Consider the following 18,991-nt stretch of genomic DNA (forward strand, 5'->3'; position numbering starts at 1 on the left):
CCTGCATCCCACATCATCTCCTGCCAACACCTAAATCTTTCAATGGATCTGTACCAGTATGGGTAGGCACCTCATGGGAGTCATTATGTCTGATTTCTCTACATGGTCGTATAATAGCCAAAGAACATGTGGTCATTTTACAGGACTGGAGCACCCCATGGTGCAAACACTGGCCTTTAAAATGTTCCCCATTCCATGATTATAATACCCCCATACACACTGCCAAACTCAAGAGCAGTTTAAACAAAACCAGAATGAAGTCAAATAAATGCCTTCTTTTGCCTCTCCAAGCAGCCGATCTAAATATCACTGCAGCTTCGTGAAAAGCTGAACTTGTTTACCTACAAAGCACTGGACTGATATTTCACTACAGAAACTGTCAAACTTGTTAATACTGCTTGTTTTTAATAAACAATATGAACATTTTTTTAAATATATTTTTTAATATAAAATTCTGTTAAATTTTTTTTATATATCAATTTGTCGGTCAGTATGACTCTCTACTTTGGTTTGCATCTTGATTCAGTTCTTAAGCCAGTTAAAGTCGTACATACTGTAGCTTGATCAGGTCTAAGACACACTAACCATCTGTTAAAGGAAATTATAGGCTAGATGTTCTATGCATATTGCTCCACTTTGCCCAGAACAGGAATTGGCTAAGCTTCTTTACTGGTGTCAGCCCAAAACCAAAATGGATTACAGCTGTAGCAGGAAGACGTTTAGCAGAGGATGACAAGTTGCTAATGTCTCCCTTAATAAAGCCTTAGTCATCTGGCACAGGGCCTTATAAAAGGAATGGTAACTCCACATATAACAGTAACCTCAGAAATGTTCATTTAATATGCCTACATTTAGTTTCAGCAAACATCGTTTTTGAATTAGGACCATGCGAAAGCTACAAAATGCCTCCATGGCCAAGAACCTTAAAAATCTAAAGCATCATAACTATATTCGAACAGAAACGTGACCTTGTTATCCAACCTTCACTCTCGCTACATGTTCCACAACAGAACCTGATCATCTACTGTTACAACAATACACGTAAACAACAGTCAAAGAAGCGTGGCTTAGTGAAAGTCTCCATTCCAGGTTAATGAGCACTTTTTTTTAAAGCTTTAAAAAAAATTTTTAAAAAAAGAGCGAGAGAGAGATAAAGGCACCTCAGTCCCTTGTATGTCATCACTACCAGTAGAAGAGTCTCACATAAGAGAGAGTTTTAAGGCACCGCCATGGCTGTCATTGTGGCACTTAATTAAGCTGGTGATCAAACAGCTCAAGCTGTCAACTGCTTTCTGTCCACTTTTTTATTATCCCGAGCCAAATTCAGACTCTGTTGAGCATTTTAATAACACTGAGACATGATCTGACATGGAGACTGTAGTGTTTGTTAAAGAGAAAGGTGAATAAAAAGGAAGAGCTGGGAGTTTTTATTCTTTATCCTGCTCAAGATCAAGGTGGATCAGGAGCCTATGTGCAGCCTATCCTGGGAGCACATCCATCGCAGGGCGTCATGGACACACACGTTTACAGCCAGGGGCAATTCAGAATAGACCAGTAGGCAATAGGCAATTCAGACGCCTACCAGCATGTTTTTGGGAGGTGAGAGGAACGTGGAGAACCAGGAGAAAGCCTACTCAGGCACATGGAAAGCCTGTAAAACAATACAGACACTACGCACTGCACCAGTGTGCCACCTAGGAGTTCTTACCTGTACCAAAAATCATATCATGGACATTTTACACTAAATAACATTAAATACATTATACACGCTAATAATCCGATCATTACCTGATTTTGCCGGTTATCATATTATTCAAGTAGTCATGTAAACAGCATGTCATGATATCTTAAATCTTTTTTTTTCTTCAGAAATTCAATAAAGTTTCCTGGATTTTAGCAGATTAATCAGATTTCATTTCATTTCACTTTCCAGCATCTGCGCATGGATATAAAAAAGCATTACGTCCAATTGGCAAATATTCCAAATAAATATTTACCAGTAATGTGAGTAATCAAGAGCTGGCTTGTCTTCTGCCAGTAAACTTGAGTTAACTCTACATTACTTAGAAACTACACAACAAGACATACTTAACACGATGAACACTTTGTGTTAGTTATGACAATAAAAAGATGTTTATTAATGCTCAATAAATTATACTATCAGGAAGATAAACCCATCTAGCAGCATTTGGTTTGGTTCTTTGGTTTGTTTGTCTGGAAGAACACTTAAAGGGTTTATGTAGAAACCAACAAAAGGGGTTTCATCATCATAGGAGCTTTAAATGGAACAACTATACAAAGCTAAGAACCAAAGAAACCTAAAAATACATTTTCTTCTAAGACAGTAGATTAACTTTGGTTCACTTTCAAACACATATCTATGACTTTTTTTAACATTCAACTTACTTAATGTGTCATTATATATCATCTTGCCAACACACACTGCTCTTGCAGTATAGCAGAATTCCTTACTTATTTATGGTTATTTCAACCATATACAGCTGGTACACTCCAGGACCACGGTGCTACATACAACAACACAGAGCTACATGAGACTACACAGAACTAAATAAGACTTCAAAGATATACACAGGACTACATAAAGTGCATATGTGCAAGACAGTACAGCAATTACTAAACAGGACAATAGCACAGTAAAGGACAGTGCAGCGCTGACCAGTAAATAGGCTTTTTGTTGAATACGGTGCAAAGATATTACAATATAAGAATAAATCTTGTAAATGTAAACATAATGTATTAACTAGTAGCAAAAATGCAGGTGGTCAATATAGTATTTTGTTTATAGTGTTTTAGAAGCAATTTAAGACAGAAATGCCAAGAGAAGTTAATTTATTCATTAATTTATCTTTAGTAAGTGCTTTATCCTGGTCAGAGTTGCAGTGGATCTGGAGCCTATCCCGGGAACACTGGGCCTGAGGCAGGAAAACACTCTGAATGGGGTGCCAGTCCATTGTAGAACCCCCCCCCCCCCCCCGGACACACACACACACACACAACAGCTGCTTCCTCCATCAGCATGACCACTATTAACCAAAGCACATGCCCCTCTCTCTCAGTGGTATCACTGTTCAAAACATAATCAGGGAAAGACAGGTGGCAACAGCCAGACACCAGAGAGCACAATCCATCTTCTTAATCATGCTGTTCTCTCTACACTCAATACGCATGAAATTATGGATAGGATTCAATGTAAATTTTCTCAGACTTATAGAAGAGTGTACAAAAGGTTGTGTGCCTTTATGCCAAAATAAAATAGACCTTGTGGACCTATTTCACAAGTGAAATAGTCCATGCTAAAATTCCTTCATTTATTTGACTTCACTTCACAATGATGTCATTCTCAACGTCCGTGCACGCGAGCTACAAAGAGTGGGAAAAAAACATGGCCTCCACCATGCTTGTCTTTTATTATTTAAAAAAAATCCAACAAACAAACTATGATGAGCGATGTTTATTTTCCTCCACAAAACAGTGAACTGTATAGTCAGTATTCTAGATTTAACAAGCGAAAATGTTTGCATGTTGATTGATTATAAATCAAACGTTAGTATATACAGTATAACATTTAAAAGTAAAGAAGAGCTTCCCAACTTTCCAAGTAGGAATTCCGAGTTGAAGTTTCGAGTCGGAGATCAGAAATACTGCAGTACAGGTTTTAGTCAAACACGGCACTTTATTGTGGCAGTGAATCCGGAGCATATCCCAGGAACACGCTCTGGATGGTACACCAGTCCGTCATGGGGCATCACAACCACCCCTTCAGCGTAGCCAATCTGGCATGTTTTTGGGAGGAAACGGGAGAAATTGGAGGAAACTCGAGCAGACACTGAGAAATCGTGCACAACTCCACAAAGACAGTAATCCCAGCTCAGGATCAAAACCTAGAGCTGTAAGGAAGTAACACTAGCCTCTGCACCACCATGCTTCTCATTGGATGGTAAGATCCATCCATCCATCCATTTTCCATACTGCTTATCCTACACAGGGGAGCTTGGAGGCTACCCCAAGGAATTCGGGGCACAAGCCAGGGGACCCTGGATGGAAAGCCAACCCATCCAACGCATGTCTTTGGACTGGGGGAGGAAACCAGAGTACCCGGAGGAAACCCCCGAAGCATGGAGAGAACAATGAAACGCTGTACACACAGGGCGGAGGCGGGATTCAAAATTGAGGGATTGTGGGCAGAAAAGTACACAAAAGAAAAAAAAAAAAAAACACTCTGAGGCCAATGGATGGAGCGTCTGAAGCTTTGCCTTTATAACTTCCTCCACCGTCTTTTCGGACTCATTTTCCAGCTAATTTTGCCTCATGTTGTGGATTGTTATATTGCTTCATCTTTCACCTACCTGCAATTTGTTTGAGGGATAAAAACACAAAATAGTGGTTCATTTACCTTTTTCCACCCAGACTCCAGAGGGATACAAACTTTTTGACTTGCGAGCACCGAGTTCAGTTTATTCCCCTAAAATCTTTTTATGGCATTTTAGCAGTGCAAGCAAATGTAGTGGATTACAAATTATACTGTATCTGTTACTGAAAATGATTCTCTGAAACAGTGTTTATATGGATTTTGAGTTCTACAAGCCACTGTTTACAACACTGTGGTAGAAGACGACATTTTCAAATAACCCCTACTCCAAAGGCTCCAAACAACAAAGTGAAAAGTATTCTTTAAGGAAAACTCTCAGCCTGCTTTTAATGACATGGGCTTTTCAAGGACTCGATATTAAAGTGCTCTGTAATTCTAGCCTGGGAATCTCTTTTGGGAACTTTTGAACCAGAAACCTTTCCAGCACTAAAAGGCACCACAAAATTTATGGTATACTCTATAATGACACTGAACCATGGACTTAGTATTTTGGACTTGGACTTAATATCTTCAAGATTAAGAAATTTAAAGTCAATCTGACTTTAAATCTTACTGGATAATACAGGATCACACACACACACACACACACATATGTATATACACATATACATATATATACACATATATATAGACACATACATATATGTATGTGTGTATATATATATATATATATATATATATATATATATATATATATGTATGTGTGTATATATATATATATATATATATATATATATATATATATATATATATATATATATATATATATATAGACACACACACTTACAGTGGTTTGCATAAGTATCCACCCCTCTGCTTGAACTTTTCCACATTTATAGTGTTACAAACTCTACAAAAATCTAAGTGAATTTACAAAAAATAGCCCATTATATGGTGAAGCGGTAAAAACAATCAATGTAGTTTTCAAAATTATTTATGAATAAAAAAAAGGTAACAGCTGTGATCGCACAAGAGGTCATGCATAATACAGCAGAGAAAAATGTAAATGTAGCCCATATAAGGGAATGCTGTTTGGACAGCTACTGTACTGTATCAAAAATACAGCTAGTCCTCCCAACTCGCACCTTTATTTGACCATTGTGAGGCTTTCCCAGACCGGCTCGAATTTGCACAACAAAGGATTGTGACGGCTCCCCTGGTGTTCGTAAACATCAACCAGGGCCTTCAAGTACCTGTGAAGTGCCGCTGCCCTATGTGCTTTTATCTTTCAGGCACCCATGCAAATGTTACACTACTTCCACAGTGGGCCCTGGAGGAATACTTCAGCCATACACAACACAGCGTTCTCTTATCCACCCCCAACACACAACGACGTCCCTTCTCTACCTTACCTGGGTCCCCTGGGATGCATTACGCAGGCAGAGCATTCAGTATTCAGCACTCATATGAAGGGCACACTCGGTTTTCATGCCCACAGTCCTTTAAAATGCATCTACATTACTTCTATGCTCTTACAGAGATTAGGGATAAAGTAATACAGAACATCAGGGGCATCTTGGTTTCATGCAAAGTACACTCGGAGCAGTATGGAGTCTGGCATTAATCCTAGTTCTATTTGCTCGCCAAAGTCATGAATGAGCCTGTTGAATTCGCCAGCTAAGAATCAAGCAATGTCAACATTCAAAATCCTGGTTAGGATGGAAGCCAACGAAGTCATCTCTAGTTCGCATTTAGGAATTTTACTATTCTGAGATCATGCAAAGTACTATTAAAAGTTAAAAAAAAATAAAAAAAGATCAATGTGCCATAGATGGATGCCGTTTTGTCCATTTCCATGATGCGCAATCTTGCAAATGTGAGGAATCCTCAACTGCTGCTTGACTACTTTTAATGCAAAATCACTCTTTTGTTTGGTGGACAACCATTTGGCACAAGACTGCACTGGTAACTTTAATCCACTCCATTGTTTATGCATCACAAGTCTGGTAAGGATCCACTACTTACCTACCTACTCCTTATGGAAATCCTGCATAATTACACAGGACACACACAATAGACTGAACTAACCACTTCAATCTAACTAAAGTATGTTTCTACATCCTAAACTGTCAACTGAACCCTGTTGGACTATTACAGTCAGGTCATTTTCAAGGCACAAGCCTGTAGTCAGGGTGGGCCCCTGCCAATGCAAAAAGCATGCTGAATAATGAATGCATAAGGCACAAAAGCAGGACTGAAGGTTTTTTTTTTGGGGGGGGGGGGGGGGGGGGTGCTGCATAAATCAAACCACTAACACAAGCAAACTTGTGAGTCTGCTCCATGTTGGATCGTTTAGAGCACTGGTATATACACAGGTTTATAAATATGATATAGTATTACAGATTTAGGTGATGAAATAACGTCTGATCGCAGAAGTCCCCCCCCAAAAATGATCAATGGATAGAAGATAATCCCGTGAGCAGTTGGAAATGAAGTGAACATGCACATAAACTGCTTTGCAACAAAGTAGATTATCCAGATAACATGCATCATATTCATACCTTGCCAAAGAAGCGTGCCGATTGTGTACACAGCAGCAGAGCTTGTCCGGCTTTCCTGGCGGTGAGCTTTCTCCTTCATCGACCAACTCATGTTTCAACTTGAACCCAAGCAGAAAAGGCGCAACAGCAACCTAGCAACAGGTCGGGATCAGATCGGATGAATAATCCAGCTGCCTTTTCCCCACGTCTGTTTGTGGTTTGTTTTTTGGACTAGGTGAAGTGCAGTGAGTGAAACGCAGAGAAGTGATTTGGTACAGAGTAGCTACAGATCTGCAGGGGGATGTGCCAGGCGCTCCATGCTGCTTTCATTAATTCCAACTTTCTTTCCTAGAATGTCGCTGGAGCTCTGGATAGTTTCCTATCCACTTCCGCTCTCCTTCCTCCAGCTGCGTCTGGTTTGGCAGGCAAGTCAAGGCACCAGACGTCTTTAGTTCGTTCCGTGAAAACGCCACAGGTCACCAAAAATAATACTGCTAGACTTTGTACTCGAGTGCAGTTACATCTGGTTAGTTACATGCCTCCCACCGCTTGGGTCTCAGAAAAAAAGCCCCGCCTTTACAACTTAAGACCCGCCCACAAACGAGCCCCGTGTGGAGGGAAACTTCCGGCGTTGTAGTAGTTTAGAAGAGAGGTCTAATTCCAAACAACTGCCTATTGAACACACAGTGCACTACATAGTGCGTAGAAGCCATTATGTCCTACACTAGGTAGTGCACTTATCCAGGGAGAGGAGAGTCATTTGGGATTTAGACCCAGGGCGATGGGGGAGGAGGGTGGAGGCTGTTCCGTTCAAACCGGGTCCTTTCAGAGATTTAAACTCTCCATACGACGTTTTTGTTCAAATGTTATTTATTTCGAATAACCAGAAACCAGGACTAAGACAAGTTCAACTCGTTGAAATCAATTGTACCACACTAAATACCAGAGTAATTCCCATTCTACCATATTAAATTCCAGACTAATTCCAACACAATAAATTCCAGGCTAATTCCAATTCTAACACACTAAATTCTAGACTAATTCCAATTCTAACACATTAAATTCTAGACTAATTCCAATTCTACTATGCTAAATTCCAGACTAATTCCAATTCTTCCATGCTAAATTCCAGGCTAATTCCAATTCTAACACATTAAATTCTAGACTAATTCCAATTCTACTATGCTAAATTCCAGACTAATTCCAATTCTAACACACTAAATTCCAAGCTAATTCCAATTCTAACGCATTAAATTCTAGACTAATTCCAATTCTACCACACTAAATTCCAGACTAATTCCAATTCTACCACACTAAATTCCAGGCTAATTCCAATTCTACCGCACTAAATTCTAGAGTAATTCCCATTCTACCACACTAAATTTCAGAGTAATTCCCATTCTACCATGCTAAATTCCAGGCTAATTCCAATTCTAACAATAAATTCCAGAGTAATTACAATTCTACCACATTAAATTCTAGACTAATTCCAATTATACTATGCTAAATTCCAGACTAATTACAATTCTACCATTATAAATTCCAGACTAATTACAATTCTACCACGCTAATTTCCAGGCTAATTCCAATTCTACCACACTAAATTCCAGACTAATCCTAATTCCAGGTGTACCATACCAAATTTTAGCCTAATTCAAATTCTCGGACACCAAATACCAGAATAATTCCAATTCTATCATACAATATTCTAGATTAATTCAATTTAAGGACACCAATGTCCAGGTTAATTCAGGAACTCCGATCAGCTTGATAGTAGAGCTGTAGGCTAGTTCATATTTGTAAGTGGCCTCACAGTCTTATTTTTTTCTTGCAAGTAGTGAGTTCAGGCAAAGTAAACTATGCCAGACTCATTAATTCTTCTTCAGTAATAGCTTTCTGCTGATTAAGGTCATGGTCGATCAGGTATCTATCACACCCTGGATGAGACACCAGTCCATCACACAGTGAAACTTTTTATTTTGCAAAACCTCAACCATGAGTATGAGTCAATACAGTGTTCCAATATATTTTTAAATTATACATTTTCAAATGAAATAAAATTACCACACTGAAAACACTTAAACACGCTTCTCTTCTATTTTTTTATCTTGCAGAAATTGGCCCAATGCCAAATATCAGATTATATTATCATATTTCTCACACAATAACAAATAGACTACTAAAATCAGAGAAGACTATTAGAGCTGCACTTTATTCTTCAGAGTAAAGAATAAATAACAACTAATGTCCCAAACACATACATTTTAAGGTCCAAAGTACATGAAATTTACATCACCACAGTTTAATAAACATTAGCTACCTTATAACAGTTATGTCTACTGCATTAGTCTCTTATTTTCTTAACAGACACAATAAACTTGAGTTCTCTATTCAACTCTAATAAAATCAGTGTAGAAAGTGTATGTGATATATATGAATATAACACAAATGCAAACACAATGAGGAAAGTGGCACACTGGAGAACATTCTGACAAAGTTTAAGTTACCAAATCAGTGTTTACTTAAAGGTCGGTAAAATGTCTTTATAATGCTCAAGTTCTTTTGACATACGTCATATAGATTATCTACATCTTAATGGTCCCATTCAGTAGGAAAAGATCTACTCCTCTTAGCCTTAAAAGGAAAAACAAGCACATCCTAATACAGAAAAGTGGCCATGCTGTCCACCTAATGTTCAGACCTACTGGCTTTTAGTCAATTAATCAGTGTACAGTATATATAAAATATGTTTTCGATGAATATCCTTGTTATTCAAACTAATAGGCATATATGTGAGAAAATACATACATTTTCCCATGTATACATCTCAAGGCTTCTGTGTTTGTACAAAAATACTCAGATTTTCCTTATAATACTTGATTATAATTAAAAGCACAGTAACAAGTACATTTTAAATACACAGTCACAGTAAAATCTGTATGTGGAAACAGCTTTGATTTGTCATGTTGCATAAACCTTTGGTCTATTGTAAAGCTGGTTAGTGCATTAAACTCTACACTATTTGTAAGAGCATTCGTTTGATGAGTAGCACGTCTTTGAACCAGAAATGATTGTCTTGCTGATGGAATAGCTTTAGGTAGAGTGCACTAATACCTGTAAAGTAACTTCTATTAATACACAGTGAAGTTAAGTTGTACATTCTGCATTTCATTTGTTTTCAGTTTTCTCACATGAAATATTGTGGATAGCAGATTGTTCTGACAATACACAAAGGAGGAAAAGAAAAAGGTCCAATGACATGAAATGTGACCTGAAAAGAAATCAAAGTAGACAAAAGACAAAAACACAACCCGTGTTCCACAATCTAACTGAAATATTGAGGTTCTGGGCTAAAGGCTGGGCTAAAACGCCCCCTTGTGGTGAATCTTCAGTTTGTCAAATTTAAATAAAGAGGTATACAGCAAGAACTATGAGGGGCTTGGAGTCTAGAAGAGATTTAATAGAAGTTAAAATGTAAAAATGCTACCTGAGGACTGTGTCCACTCTGATTCCTCTTACTCACTTCATATGTGACTTAATATTTGTGATGGAATCATGTACCTGTTATGCATTAAAAATGATATTTTATCATATACAAAAATACATTTTTATTTTATGACCTGTAGATATTCACTGAAATCCTCAGATGCCTGAGTTAATACTGTTGGTAGTACTTAAGCCCTGTCCTGTCTTATTCATCCCACTTCCCTGGTCTTTCTCTCTGGTGCCACAGGGGAGGTGCTGTAATTGTTTGTGTGTGTGTGTGTGTGTGTGTGTGTGTGTGTGTGTGTGTGTGTGTGTGTAACCCCTCAGGGGTTCCGGCAGATGAACCAGATCTCATTTCGACGGGACGGCACCCCAGGGTTCTCGTAAACGGCCACCATGTATTGGTCTTGATGAATGTCACCAGATGTTCCCAGCAGCTCCCACAGGAGGCTGATCTGCCGTGAGATTGTCTCCTCCGTAGTTGTTCCAAAGAAAACCCTAATGGAAGCACATACATGCATCACCATACACTTTCCAGTGAAGAAAAATTATTCATCCAAGTCACTTTACGCTGCCTTTAAAACTTAAGTCAACCTTGAAATAAATTTCATCACGTGTGCAGAAGGTGTAGTCATATGAAGTCAATGCGACTTGACTTCCTGAAGATGGGTGACAACCTCACCGTACAGCTTGGCTCAACCACACTCAAGCAGCCAGAAACCTTGGGATGACTTTCGGTGACAACTTGACCTTTATAGACCAAATTTCAACAACTGCATGATCCTGTAGGTTCATTCTGTACAACATCACAAAAATCAAACCCTATATCAACAGGCGACACAGCTATTAGTCCAGGCTCTTGTTATCTGCTCTTGTTATCTCAAAACTGGACTACTGCAATGCACTACTCCCTGGCCTCCCAGCTAGCTCCATTAAAATCTTTCACATGTTTCAGAATGCAGCAGCACAGTTTGTTTTCAACCAGCCCAAAAGGACCCATGTCACAACCCTCTTCGACTCCCTCCACTGGCTCCCTCTACCTGCCCACATCAAATTCAAGGCCTTGATGCTCACACATACAAGACCTTGTCTGGAACAGCACCTCCATACCTCAACACTCTCCTGACTGTCCCTCAGTGGTGGAATGAACTTCCAACTTCAATCCAGACAGCAGAATCGGTCACTATCTTCAAAAAATGGTTAAAGACCCCCCCCAATATTAAAAAAAAAAATATTCTGCACTTACTCTGGCTCTTACACATCTACTCTGTGCACTCTGCCTCTCTAGAACTAAACTAAAAATCTTGTATTGTAGCACTACTTGTATTGTTCTCTGCTTGATATATCACTTTGCTTGTATTTCCTCATTTGTAAGTCGCTTTGGATAAAAGCGTCTGCTAAATGAATAATGTAAAAATGTAAATGTAAAGGTTAAGAGCTCTAGCCTTTTTCTAAACGGGTTGTTTTTTGTATAATCTTGAAATGTTGCCAGAAGACAAGCCAGAAGTCTTGTCAGTCACACTGACTTATTACTCCCACGCATTTCAGAATATCTTGATATTTTCACAAGCATACAGGCACACAAAAACTGCAAGATGAATCCTGACTTTTAAGCAGTTAACAGTGAGAGCAGTCATGCAGGGAAGCACCTTACCGGGTGATGACTCGCACCGAGTCCCTGTGGACGATGGTGATGTCTGGGTCAGCAGACTGTGGAGGGTTTGCCTGAAACTCCGCAGGCAAGTAGAGAGCTGTCAGGACTTCACTTTCGAAGCCCCTGCCGTCCTCCAGAATCTTTATTCCATTCACCACAGGCACGGTCATGCCCAAGTAACGACCTGCAGAAATCGTTACCCAGGAAATGTTAGGTTTGAAGGTATACAGCATATTGTTCATTAGTCATAGAGTGTCCCTGCTGTGATTTGTGTTACATACCAGCCGAGTTCTCCTTGCAGATGAAACGCATGAGTTTCATGAAGCCCATAGAGATGCTCTGCTCATACAGCTTTTCTCCAACAGTGACACAGGCCCATTTACCTGGTGGATACACCCGCTCCTCATATATCACCTCACCTAGCTAAAACACACACACACGCGCACACACACACACACACACACACACACACAAAGTAATCAGACAGTTGCATTTGTATCCATTCCTAGCATAACAAAGGCAGTACATTTGTATCCTACAAGAGCTCCTGAGTTCATGTAAATGTACATATAAGGGACTCACGCTGTAATGGCTGAGCTGCATTACTGGAAGATTTACTGCACAATACACTTTCAGGTCTGTGACCTTTTATGGAGTTTTGTAGGCATCACTAAATAAAAATAAACTGTGCCATACAGATGCTTGATAATTTATGGGTGAATGGCATTTATCAACATGAGTATGAAGAACAACAGTGTTATCAAAACTTCAACATTTCACGGGAATCTTTTGCTTGGTTTGGCCAAAATACAAACCGTTTACACTAGTGTTAATATTGCCAACGAAAAATGTTTGTCGATGACCTTTTTTCCATGACTAAGCCGAGACGATTACGAGATGACTCCGAGGACACTAAACACGCCCCATCCTCACCTCACCCCAACCCCCAACTAAAAAAAAACAAAAAACAAAACACCTCCCCAACTAGAGTCCCCCCAGTGCATCTCGGCCACTTCCACCACTACATTTTGCCATTCCATGACTAAAACCTGTGAGAGAACAGAAAACTATAGCAGGGGAACAATTTCTGTATTTCATTAAAATGCTTTTTTGTATAAATGAAAAATCCAGATTTAATCACGTCATGACACCCTCAATTGGTCTGATGAGATTTCTGAAAACGTTTGAGGTGTTGTCTTTAATTCTGTGGATGTTTAAGTGCGTGGTGTGATCCGGACGCTGTCGAATTCCATCCTAATCAGCATCAACCCACTGCACAAAGACAATTCTGTAATCAAGTGATGAAGCCTACTGTATAAAGTGCGTTTCAGAAGAGGAGCACCATGGCAGCCATTTGCAGGCAGGTTCCAAACTCAAGTGATGAAAAGCATTTACCTCAAAGCCCTTCAAAATGCTAGTTATATATGATATGTTACTGTGCTTCTGTGAATACAAGATAACCTCCATGGCCAGTGACTATCACTTGGATACCTTCCCTGTGCATGTGCTGTGTAATGTATGACATGTATGAATTTGCAATAAATACTGCTGTCATACAGCCAACCAACATTAAAGAATTGTCTTTTTCAAGAGAACAATCCATGTACCCTTTGCTCCAAGGATTCTTCGCCCTGTTTTTATGTTGTAATGAGTTATCATGTGGTTTAATATCCATAATTTAAGGTGACCTGTTATTTCTTATGCAACCTTAAAAAGGTTCTTTCTAGCACATTTATGGTGTTATGGTCCTACATAGTTTATCTAAGGTCCTAAGTATTCCAGGTAGAATTGTTTCTCTCTCTGTTAACACTTTTACATTCGGTCTAGGGATCTAATGATTGTAGATGAACTTTTCTAGCTAACTTAGCTAATATTCGATTGAGAAACACTAGACAACACATGCAGAAGCCATTGACAGTGACCTCATGTCACTATCACTAGATGTAGTCGTAAGGCTAGATCTTTAAAATGCATATATTTGGGACTAACTTATACCTTTTCATGTGTTGATATGGTGACAAAAGGAACCTGTTCCACTTCCTCATTCCTCCTCGTCATCTCCATAATTGGACCAGTCATCTCTGGGGGGAAATACAAAAAACACACAGAGTGTCAGTTGAGCTTGATTTTAATGACGTATCTAAAATCTTTCACTGACTGGTCGTGATTTGATTAGAGGTACTGAGCTTACGGAGCTAAATGTTGTAGCAACCATCTAAAGCCAAACTCATTGCACATGCATTGTGCTAAGAGCTGTGTGGAATGTACTAATAATATACATACAACCTCTACCAAGTAATTAATTTGGTGTTTTAAGCCTGTTATGTTTTATTGAGGCATTGATTGAACCTATTTCTCTTATATGGCATACAAGCCTGTAGAACTGAGGACACATAAATGTTTTCAATGTGCCCAATGCCACAGATCATCTGAATGCAGTAGAGAAACTGGGAGTACAATATCTCCACAGACAAAACAGTGACCTTATAGAGCACTTCAATTCTCAATACAGTACTGTGTATCAGCAATTACACGGAAGAAAAACATGTTAGCGGATTTAGCTATATAGCCGCCCCAAGGATTAGCTCAGACAGAAATGAAATCGACACTACTTTTCCCCTAATGTAGATGATCAACTAAGATATATTTGGTGTCTGCCATTTGCTTCTATAGTTTAGCACATGAGCTACAATTCTAACACACTGTCGCAAACTAGTACTAAAAGTTAGATTTTGTGCTTTGGAATGATGCTGTTATTCACAATCACTTCTAATGCACTTCTAAGATTCACACTTCCTGCCTGAATTAGACACCTCTCTGGCATGATACCAAACTATGTACTGAAGAAGAAAGTGAGTCTTTCTTCAAGATGGCCTCAATTATGGTTAGCTCGAAACTCAAAATAGCTTGAGGCGAGCTTGTTAGGCCTGCAGTTTGCCTAATGCCAAAAGAATACGCTTTCTTGTTAGCTACATTAGCCTTGAGTTCAAAACAATACTAAAGAAGCAGTTAGGGTAAAGAGGAAGTTATGTAAATGTAATTTCTGGCCAAACTATTCTCTTACATTCATGATTCTGAACTTCACTATCAATGTGGAAAAAATGTGAGATTAAAAGAGACAGTGGCTTGCATAAGTATTCCCCCTTTTCCACATTTTGTAGTGTTACACCCTAGACATGAAATGGACCTAAATAGGATTATATTGTGGGAATCTACAAAAAAATAACCCATAATATTGAAATGGGAGGAAAATCAATATAGTTGGCCCAAAAAAAACAAAAACATGATTGCACAAGAACTAGGCAAATTTAAAGGTTATGCACCATAACTAATTCACAGATTTCATACCAATGGGGATAAATCCTTATGAAATCAGAACTTCACAAATTGTATTTATAATTAAAAATGTAAACTATATTGACTTCAATATTATGGGATCTTTGGGGTAGATTAATAATGCTGTATCAGTGGTTCACTATATAATATTCATGATGGTGGTTGTATAGAATACTAACAATTCCTACATAAGAATTATATACAAGAATGATATAAAAAAATATAAATAATAAATGTAATGATTTAAATACCATCCTAATAAATTATGAGAAGAAAACCACAGTTTTGTACTACACACTTCATATACAGTAAATGTTTGCAGTCTAAGGTTAGCTATCAGTTAGCAACAAGACTGTTTTTAATAGGATTTATTTTACCATCTTTCCCAGCTGCTGCACATACGTGATATCCAAATAGGTACGAAGCTAAAATATTACTGACAGCCTTACAGCTTGTTGAACAAATGAACAAGGAACCAGTTCATCAACTGAAAATAAAACCCTACATTCAGAAACTGTACCTCTTGGGACGGTGACCTGATGTGTCCGCCCCACAGCCTGCCAGTGAGCAAGCAGCCTTTCCTCTTCCTCCTCATCTGCTGGCTGGGAGTTTTCAGGGACTTCATCATCTAACTGCTCATCATCCAGTTCAGCAAGATCTTCAAAAGAGATAAGAGCCATTTTTGCCAAATTTGCAGTGTGACCTGAAATAGAGCAAGGCACACAGGTTTTCAGAAAAAAAGTAGGCTAATTTACACACATTTAGATTGTTTACAAAGGAGGAAATTAGTGACAGACATGAATGCAAATCTTGCTCAAACAAGCAGTAGTCTAGCTGTCACATATACTCCGGGAAATAACCTGTATTACTTTAAATATAAGGCCTATTGTTGACTCCTGCTCATCGAACAACCTTCTATGGAACTCTCTCAGGCCAGACCTTCATAAAAAGAAGAGTGATTTCAAGATTTTCCACCCTTAAAGATGAAGAAAAACCTGCTAGATCAAAGGTCAATTTTAATTAACACACTTTTCTCATCCCACCTCTACTCGTTACACATACACGTTTTATGCCCTGTCGAGTATAAACACTATGGGAATGCGAATGACAACGCCCGACCTACGCACTGCAAGCACACACCCATGTTGTAACTTAAATTTGTGCTCATATATACCCGTGTTGGTTCTAAACTCCAATACTCAAGGGGGAAATCCAGGAAAAATCACAGTATAGAATAAGAGCTGCTGTATGCCTTAGTCTCCATTAGACAGGCAATACACAAGGCATCTGTAGTTTTTACAGAGCTGGCCGAAGCTGTATGGGTGAAGAAGGAGGCATGGCAAGGTTTTCACTGCAATTGCTATTCATATCGCAAGTAGTAGAGATATGGAGCTTGGAAGCTGGCAAAAGTATTTGAATATGAAATTTCATATATTTGAATTATCACATAAAACAGAATACATTTTGTGCGGTGTATTAAATTAACATACATTTTTGCAATCTTTTTTTTCTTAGTTTTGATTAGGGGTGAGATTTGCCTTTAAAAAACTCAAATTCGAAGTTACATTTAAGGTTTAAAAAAAATAAATAAAAGAAAGAACTGTAAAATCTAATTTAAAAAATCTCAAAAATTTAATTATCCAAAATACATATTTTATGTAAATTAGGCCAAAGGTGAAGCATCTGGGATCAAACAAATAATGTTTTTATGTTCTACTCAAATATTTAGAAAACATATTTACATCAAATCTTTATTTTTGATATTTACTTTTTTTTTAAATTAGGGTTCTATGATTAAAAAAAAAAAAACCCTCACAACCATAAACTGTAAATTTGCATTATATGTTAAATATGTAACATTATATGTAAAAATTTACTTTATGTAATTTATTCAATATACACCTGGAAAAAAAAAATTACAAAATTCATATTCACATCATTTTCTCAGCTTCCAAGCTCCAAAAAAATAACTATCCTCTGACTATTAGGCCTAATTTCTTTCATTTATGCAAGTTTGTTAAGATGTTCCATGTCAGTCACACACAAAAAATAAGAAAAGGGAATGACTGGTTAACTCAAAGGAGCGTCTGCCAAAGTTCTCAACGCAATATTAATGATCATATAAGAATACACACTATGGCAAACCTAAACTTTTTCATGCAAAACAACCATAATGTGCTTGTCATAGTGATACTGCAATATAATCTTGTTAGGCTTTCTCAATTATTCTATTTTAAAAGGCTAGTTAATAAATAATAAACCTCTCAGCCCATTGTCAGTCAAATAAAACATTTTCACTTGAGTATTAACGAGTCAGCTGTGTTTAAAAGGAGTAAATAAGTTGATTAGAAGTGACAGATTGCACGGTAGAGTAATTCCTCACCCTGAAATGGGATTAAAGCCTGAGGACACCGTGTTTTCTCCCTCATTCCACCCAGAGCTTCAGCTCCAAGAAAGTAGGTCAACCAGCAGGAAACACAGTACATGATAGAAAATGCGCGTTTCTTCCACAGCACACCAAAATAAACATGTGTTTACATCGGTGCATGAATGTCTCTAGAAGTCCAGTCGGCATTTTATTGTCATTTATTTAATATCACTGTACATTAATATGTAAACAATGACATTAAAAGCACAACAACAGCGAGTTAAATTGCAGCTACAACGCAGCCTAGTGTTAATATATACACACTAAGCTATACACACTAAGCCACACACTAAGTCACTCACACACACACACACACACACAGTACAGTGTAATAAACAGTAAACACTCACCAGGATCAGGAAGAGAGAAGAGTGAAGCTGCAGCTGCGGTTGTTCTGTCCGTCTCGCGCTGCACCGTCTGCGGTAATGCAGTTCGGCGGTCACGTGACCTCCGTCTCCACTTTCAGTGAAGATGAGTGAAAGAGAGAAGCAGTATGAACAATAAATGCAAGCTGTTTTGATTTTTGTCTGATCAGATTATCACACGAAAAATAATTAACATGTTATCAGACGGGTATTCACCTCACTTTCTTTATTTATTTGACAAAAAGCTAGTTAGTCTAAAAGTGTTCTTTCATTTTGTATTTCACATAATGCAGGTTCAAGCAATGCTAATACATTTCCAAAAATACAAACACACACACACACACAATTCAATTTTATTTGTATAGCGCTTTTTACTACTTTTTTTTGGGGCTACCTCCCTTTGCCAAGATAACATCTCTGAGTCTTCTCCTATAATGCCTGATGAGGTTGGAGAATACAAGGCAAGGGATCTGAGACCATTCCTCCATACAGAATCTCTCCAGATCCTTCACATTTCGAGATCCACGCTGGTGGATCCTCCTTTCTGAACTCACCCCACAGGTTTTCTATGGGTTTCAAGTCAAGGGACTGGGATGACTATGATGACCTTGATTTTGTGGTCAGTAAACCATTTTTGTGTTGATTTTGATGAATGTTTTAGATCATTGTCCTGCTGGAAGATCCAATCACGGCCCATTTTAAGCTTTCTGGCAGAGGCAGTCAGGTTTTCATTTAATATCTCTTGATATTTGATAGAGTCCATGATACCATGTATCCTAACAAAATGACCAGGTCTTCTGGCAGAAAAACAGCCCCAAAACATTAAAGAGCCACCACCATATTTAACCGTGG

General features: G+C 38.3%; 2 protein-coding genes across 3 annotated transcripts in view; both read right to left on the reverse strand.

The window, feature by feature from the left end:
- ptk7a (protein tyrosine kinase 7a) overlaps positions 1–8,425 on the reverse strand; it is a 42,614-nt gene extending 34,189 nt beyond the window's left edge. For both annotated transcript variants that reach the window (XM_053634900.1, XM_053634899.1), the window contains exon 1: positions 6,892–8,425. In XM_053634900.1, coding sequence (XP_053490875.1) covers positions 6,892–6,982 — 91 coding nt within the window. In that variant the 5' untranslated portion in view covers positions 6,983–8,425. The remainder of the gene's footprint in view (positions 1–6,891) is intronic.
- A 405-nt stretch (positions 8,426–8,830) lies between these two features.
- On the reverse strand, positions 8,831–18,241 carry soul4 (heme-binding protein soul4). Its single transcript, XM_053635407.1, has 6 exons — positions 18,125–18,241; positions 15,867–16,049; positions 14,006–14,091; positions 12,292–12,433; positions 12,011–12,194; positions 8,831–10,854 (listed from the first exon to the last, which is right to left on the reverse strand). The coding sequence occupies exons 2-6, from the start codon at positions 16,024–16,026 to the stop codon at positions 10,680–10,682; spliced, it is 747 nt and encodes a 248-aa protein (XP_053491382.1). The 5' UTR covers positions 16,027–16,049; positions 18,125–18,241; the 3' UTR covers positions 8,831–10,679.
- Positions 18,242–18,991: the final 750 nt, after the last annotated feature.

The sequence above is a fragment of the Ictalurus furcatus genome, chromosome 10 (assembly GCF_023375685.1).
Source record: "Ictalurus furcatus strain D&B chromosome 10, Billie_1.0, whole genome shotgun sequence".
NCBI lineage: Eukaryota > Metazoa > Chordata > Actinopteri > Siluriformes > Ictaluridae > Ictalurus > Ictalurus furcatus.

Excerpts from the sequence above, each read along its gene's own strand:
- soul4 (XM_053635407.1), bottom strand. The coding sequence starts at position 16,026 with ATGGCTCTTATCTCTTTTGAAGATCTTGCTGAACTGGATGATGAGCAG. Across the intron at positions 14,092-15,866 it reads TCAGGTCACCGTCCCAAGAG|AGATGACTGGTCCAATTATG; the intron begins GTACAGTTTCTG and ends ATTTCCCCCCAG. Across the intron at positions 12,434-14,005 it reads CCATATCAACACATGAAAAG|CTAGGTGAGGTGATATATGA; the intron begins GTATAAGTTAGT and ends TGTGTGTTTTAG.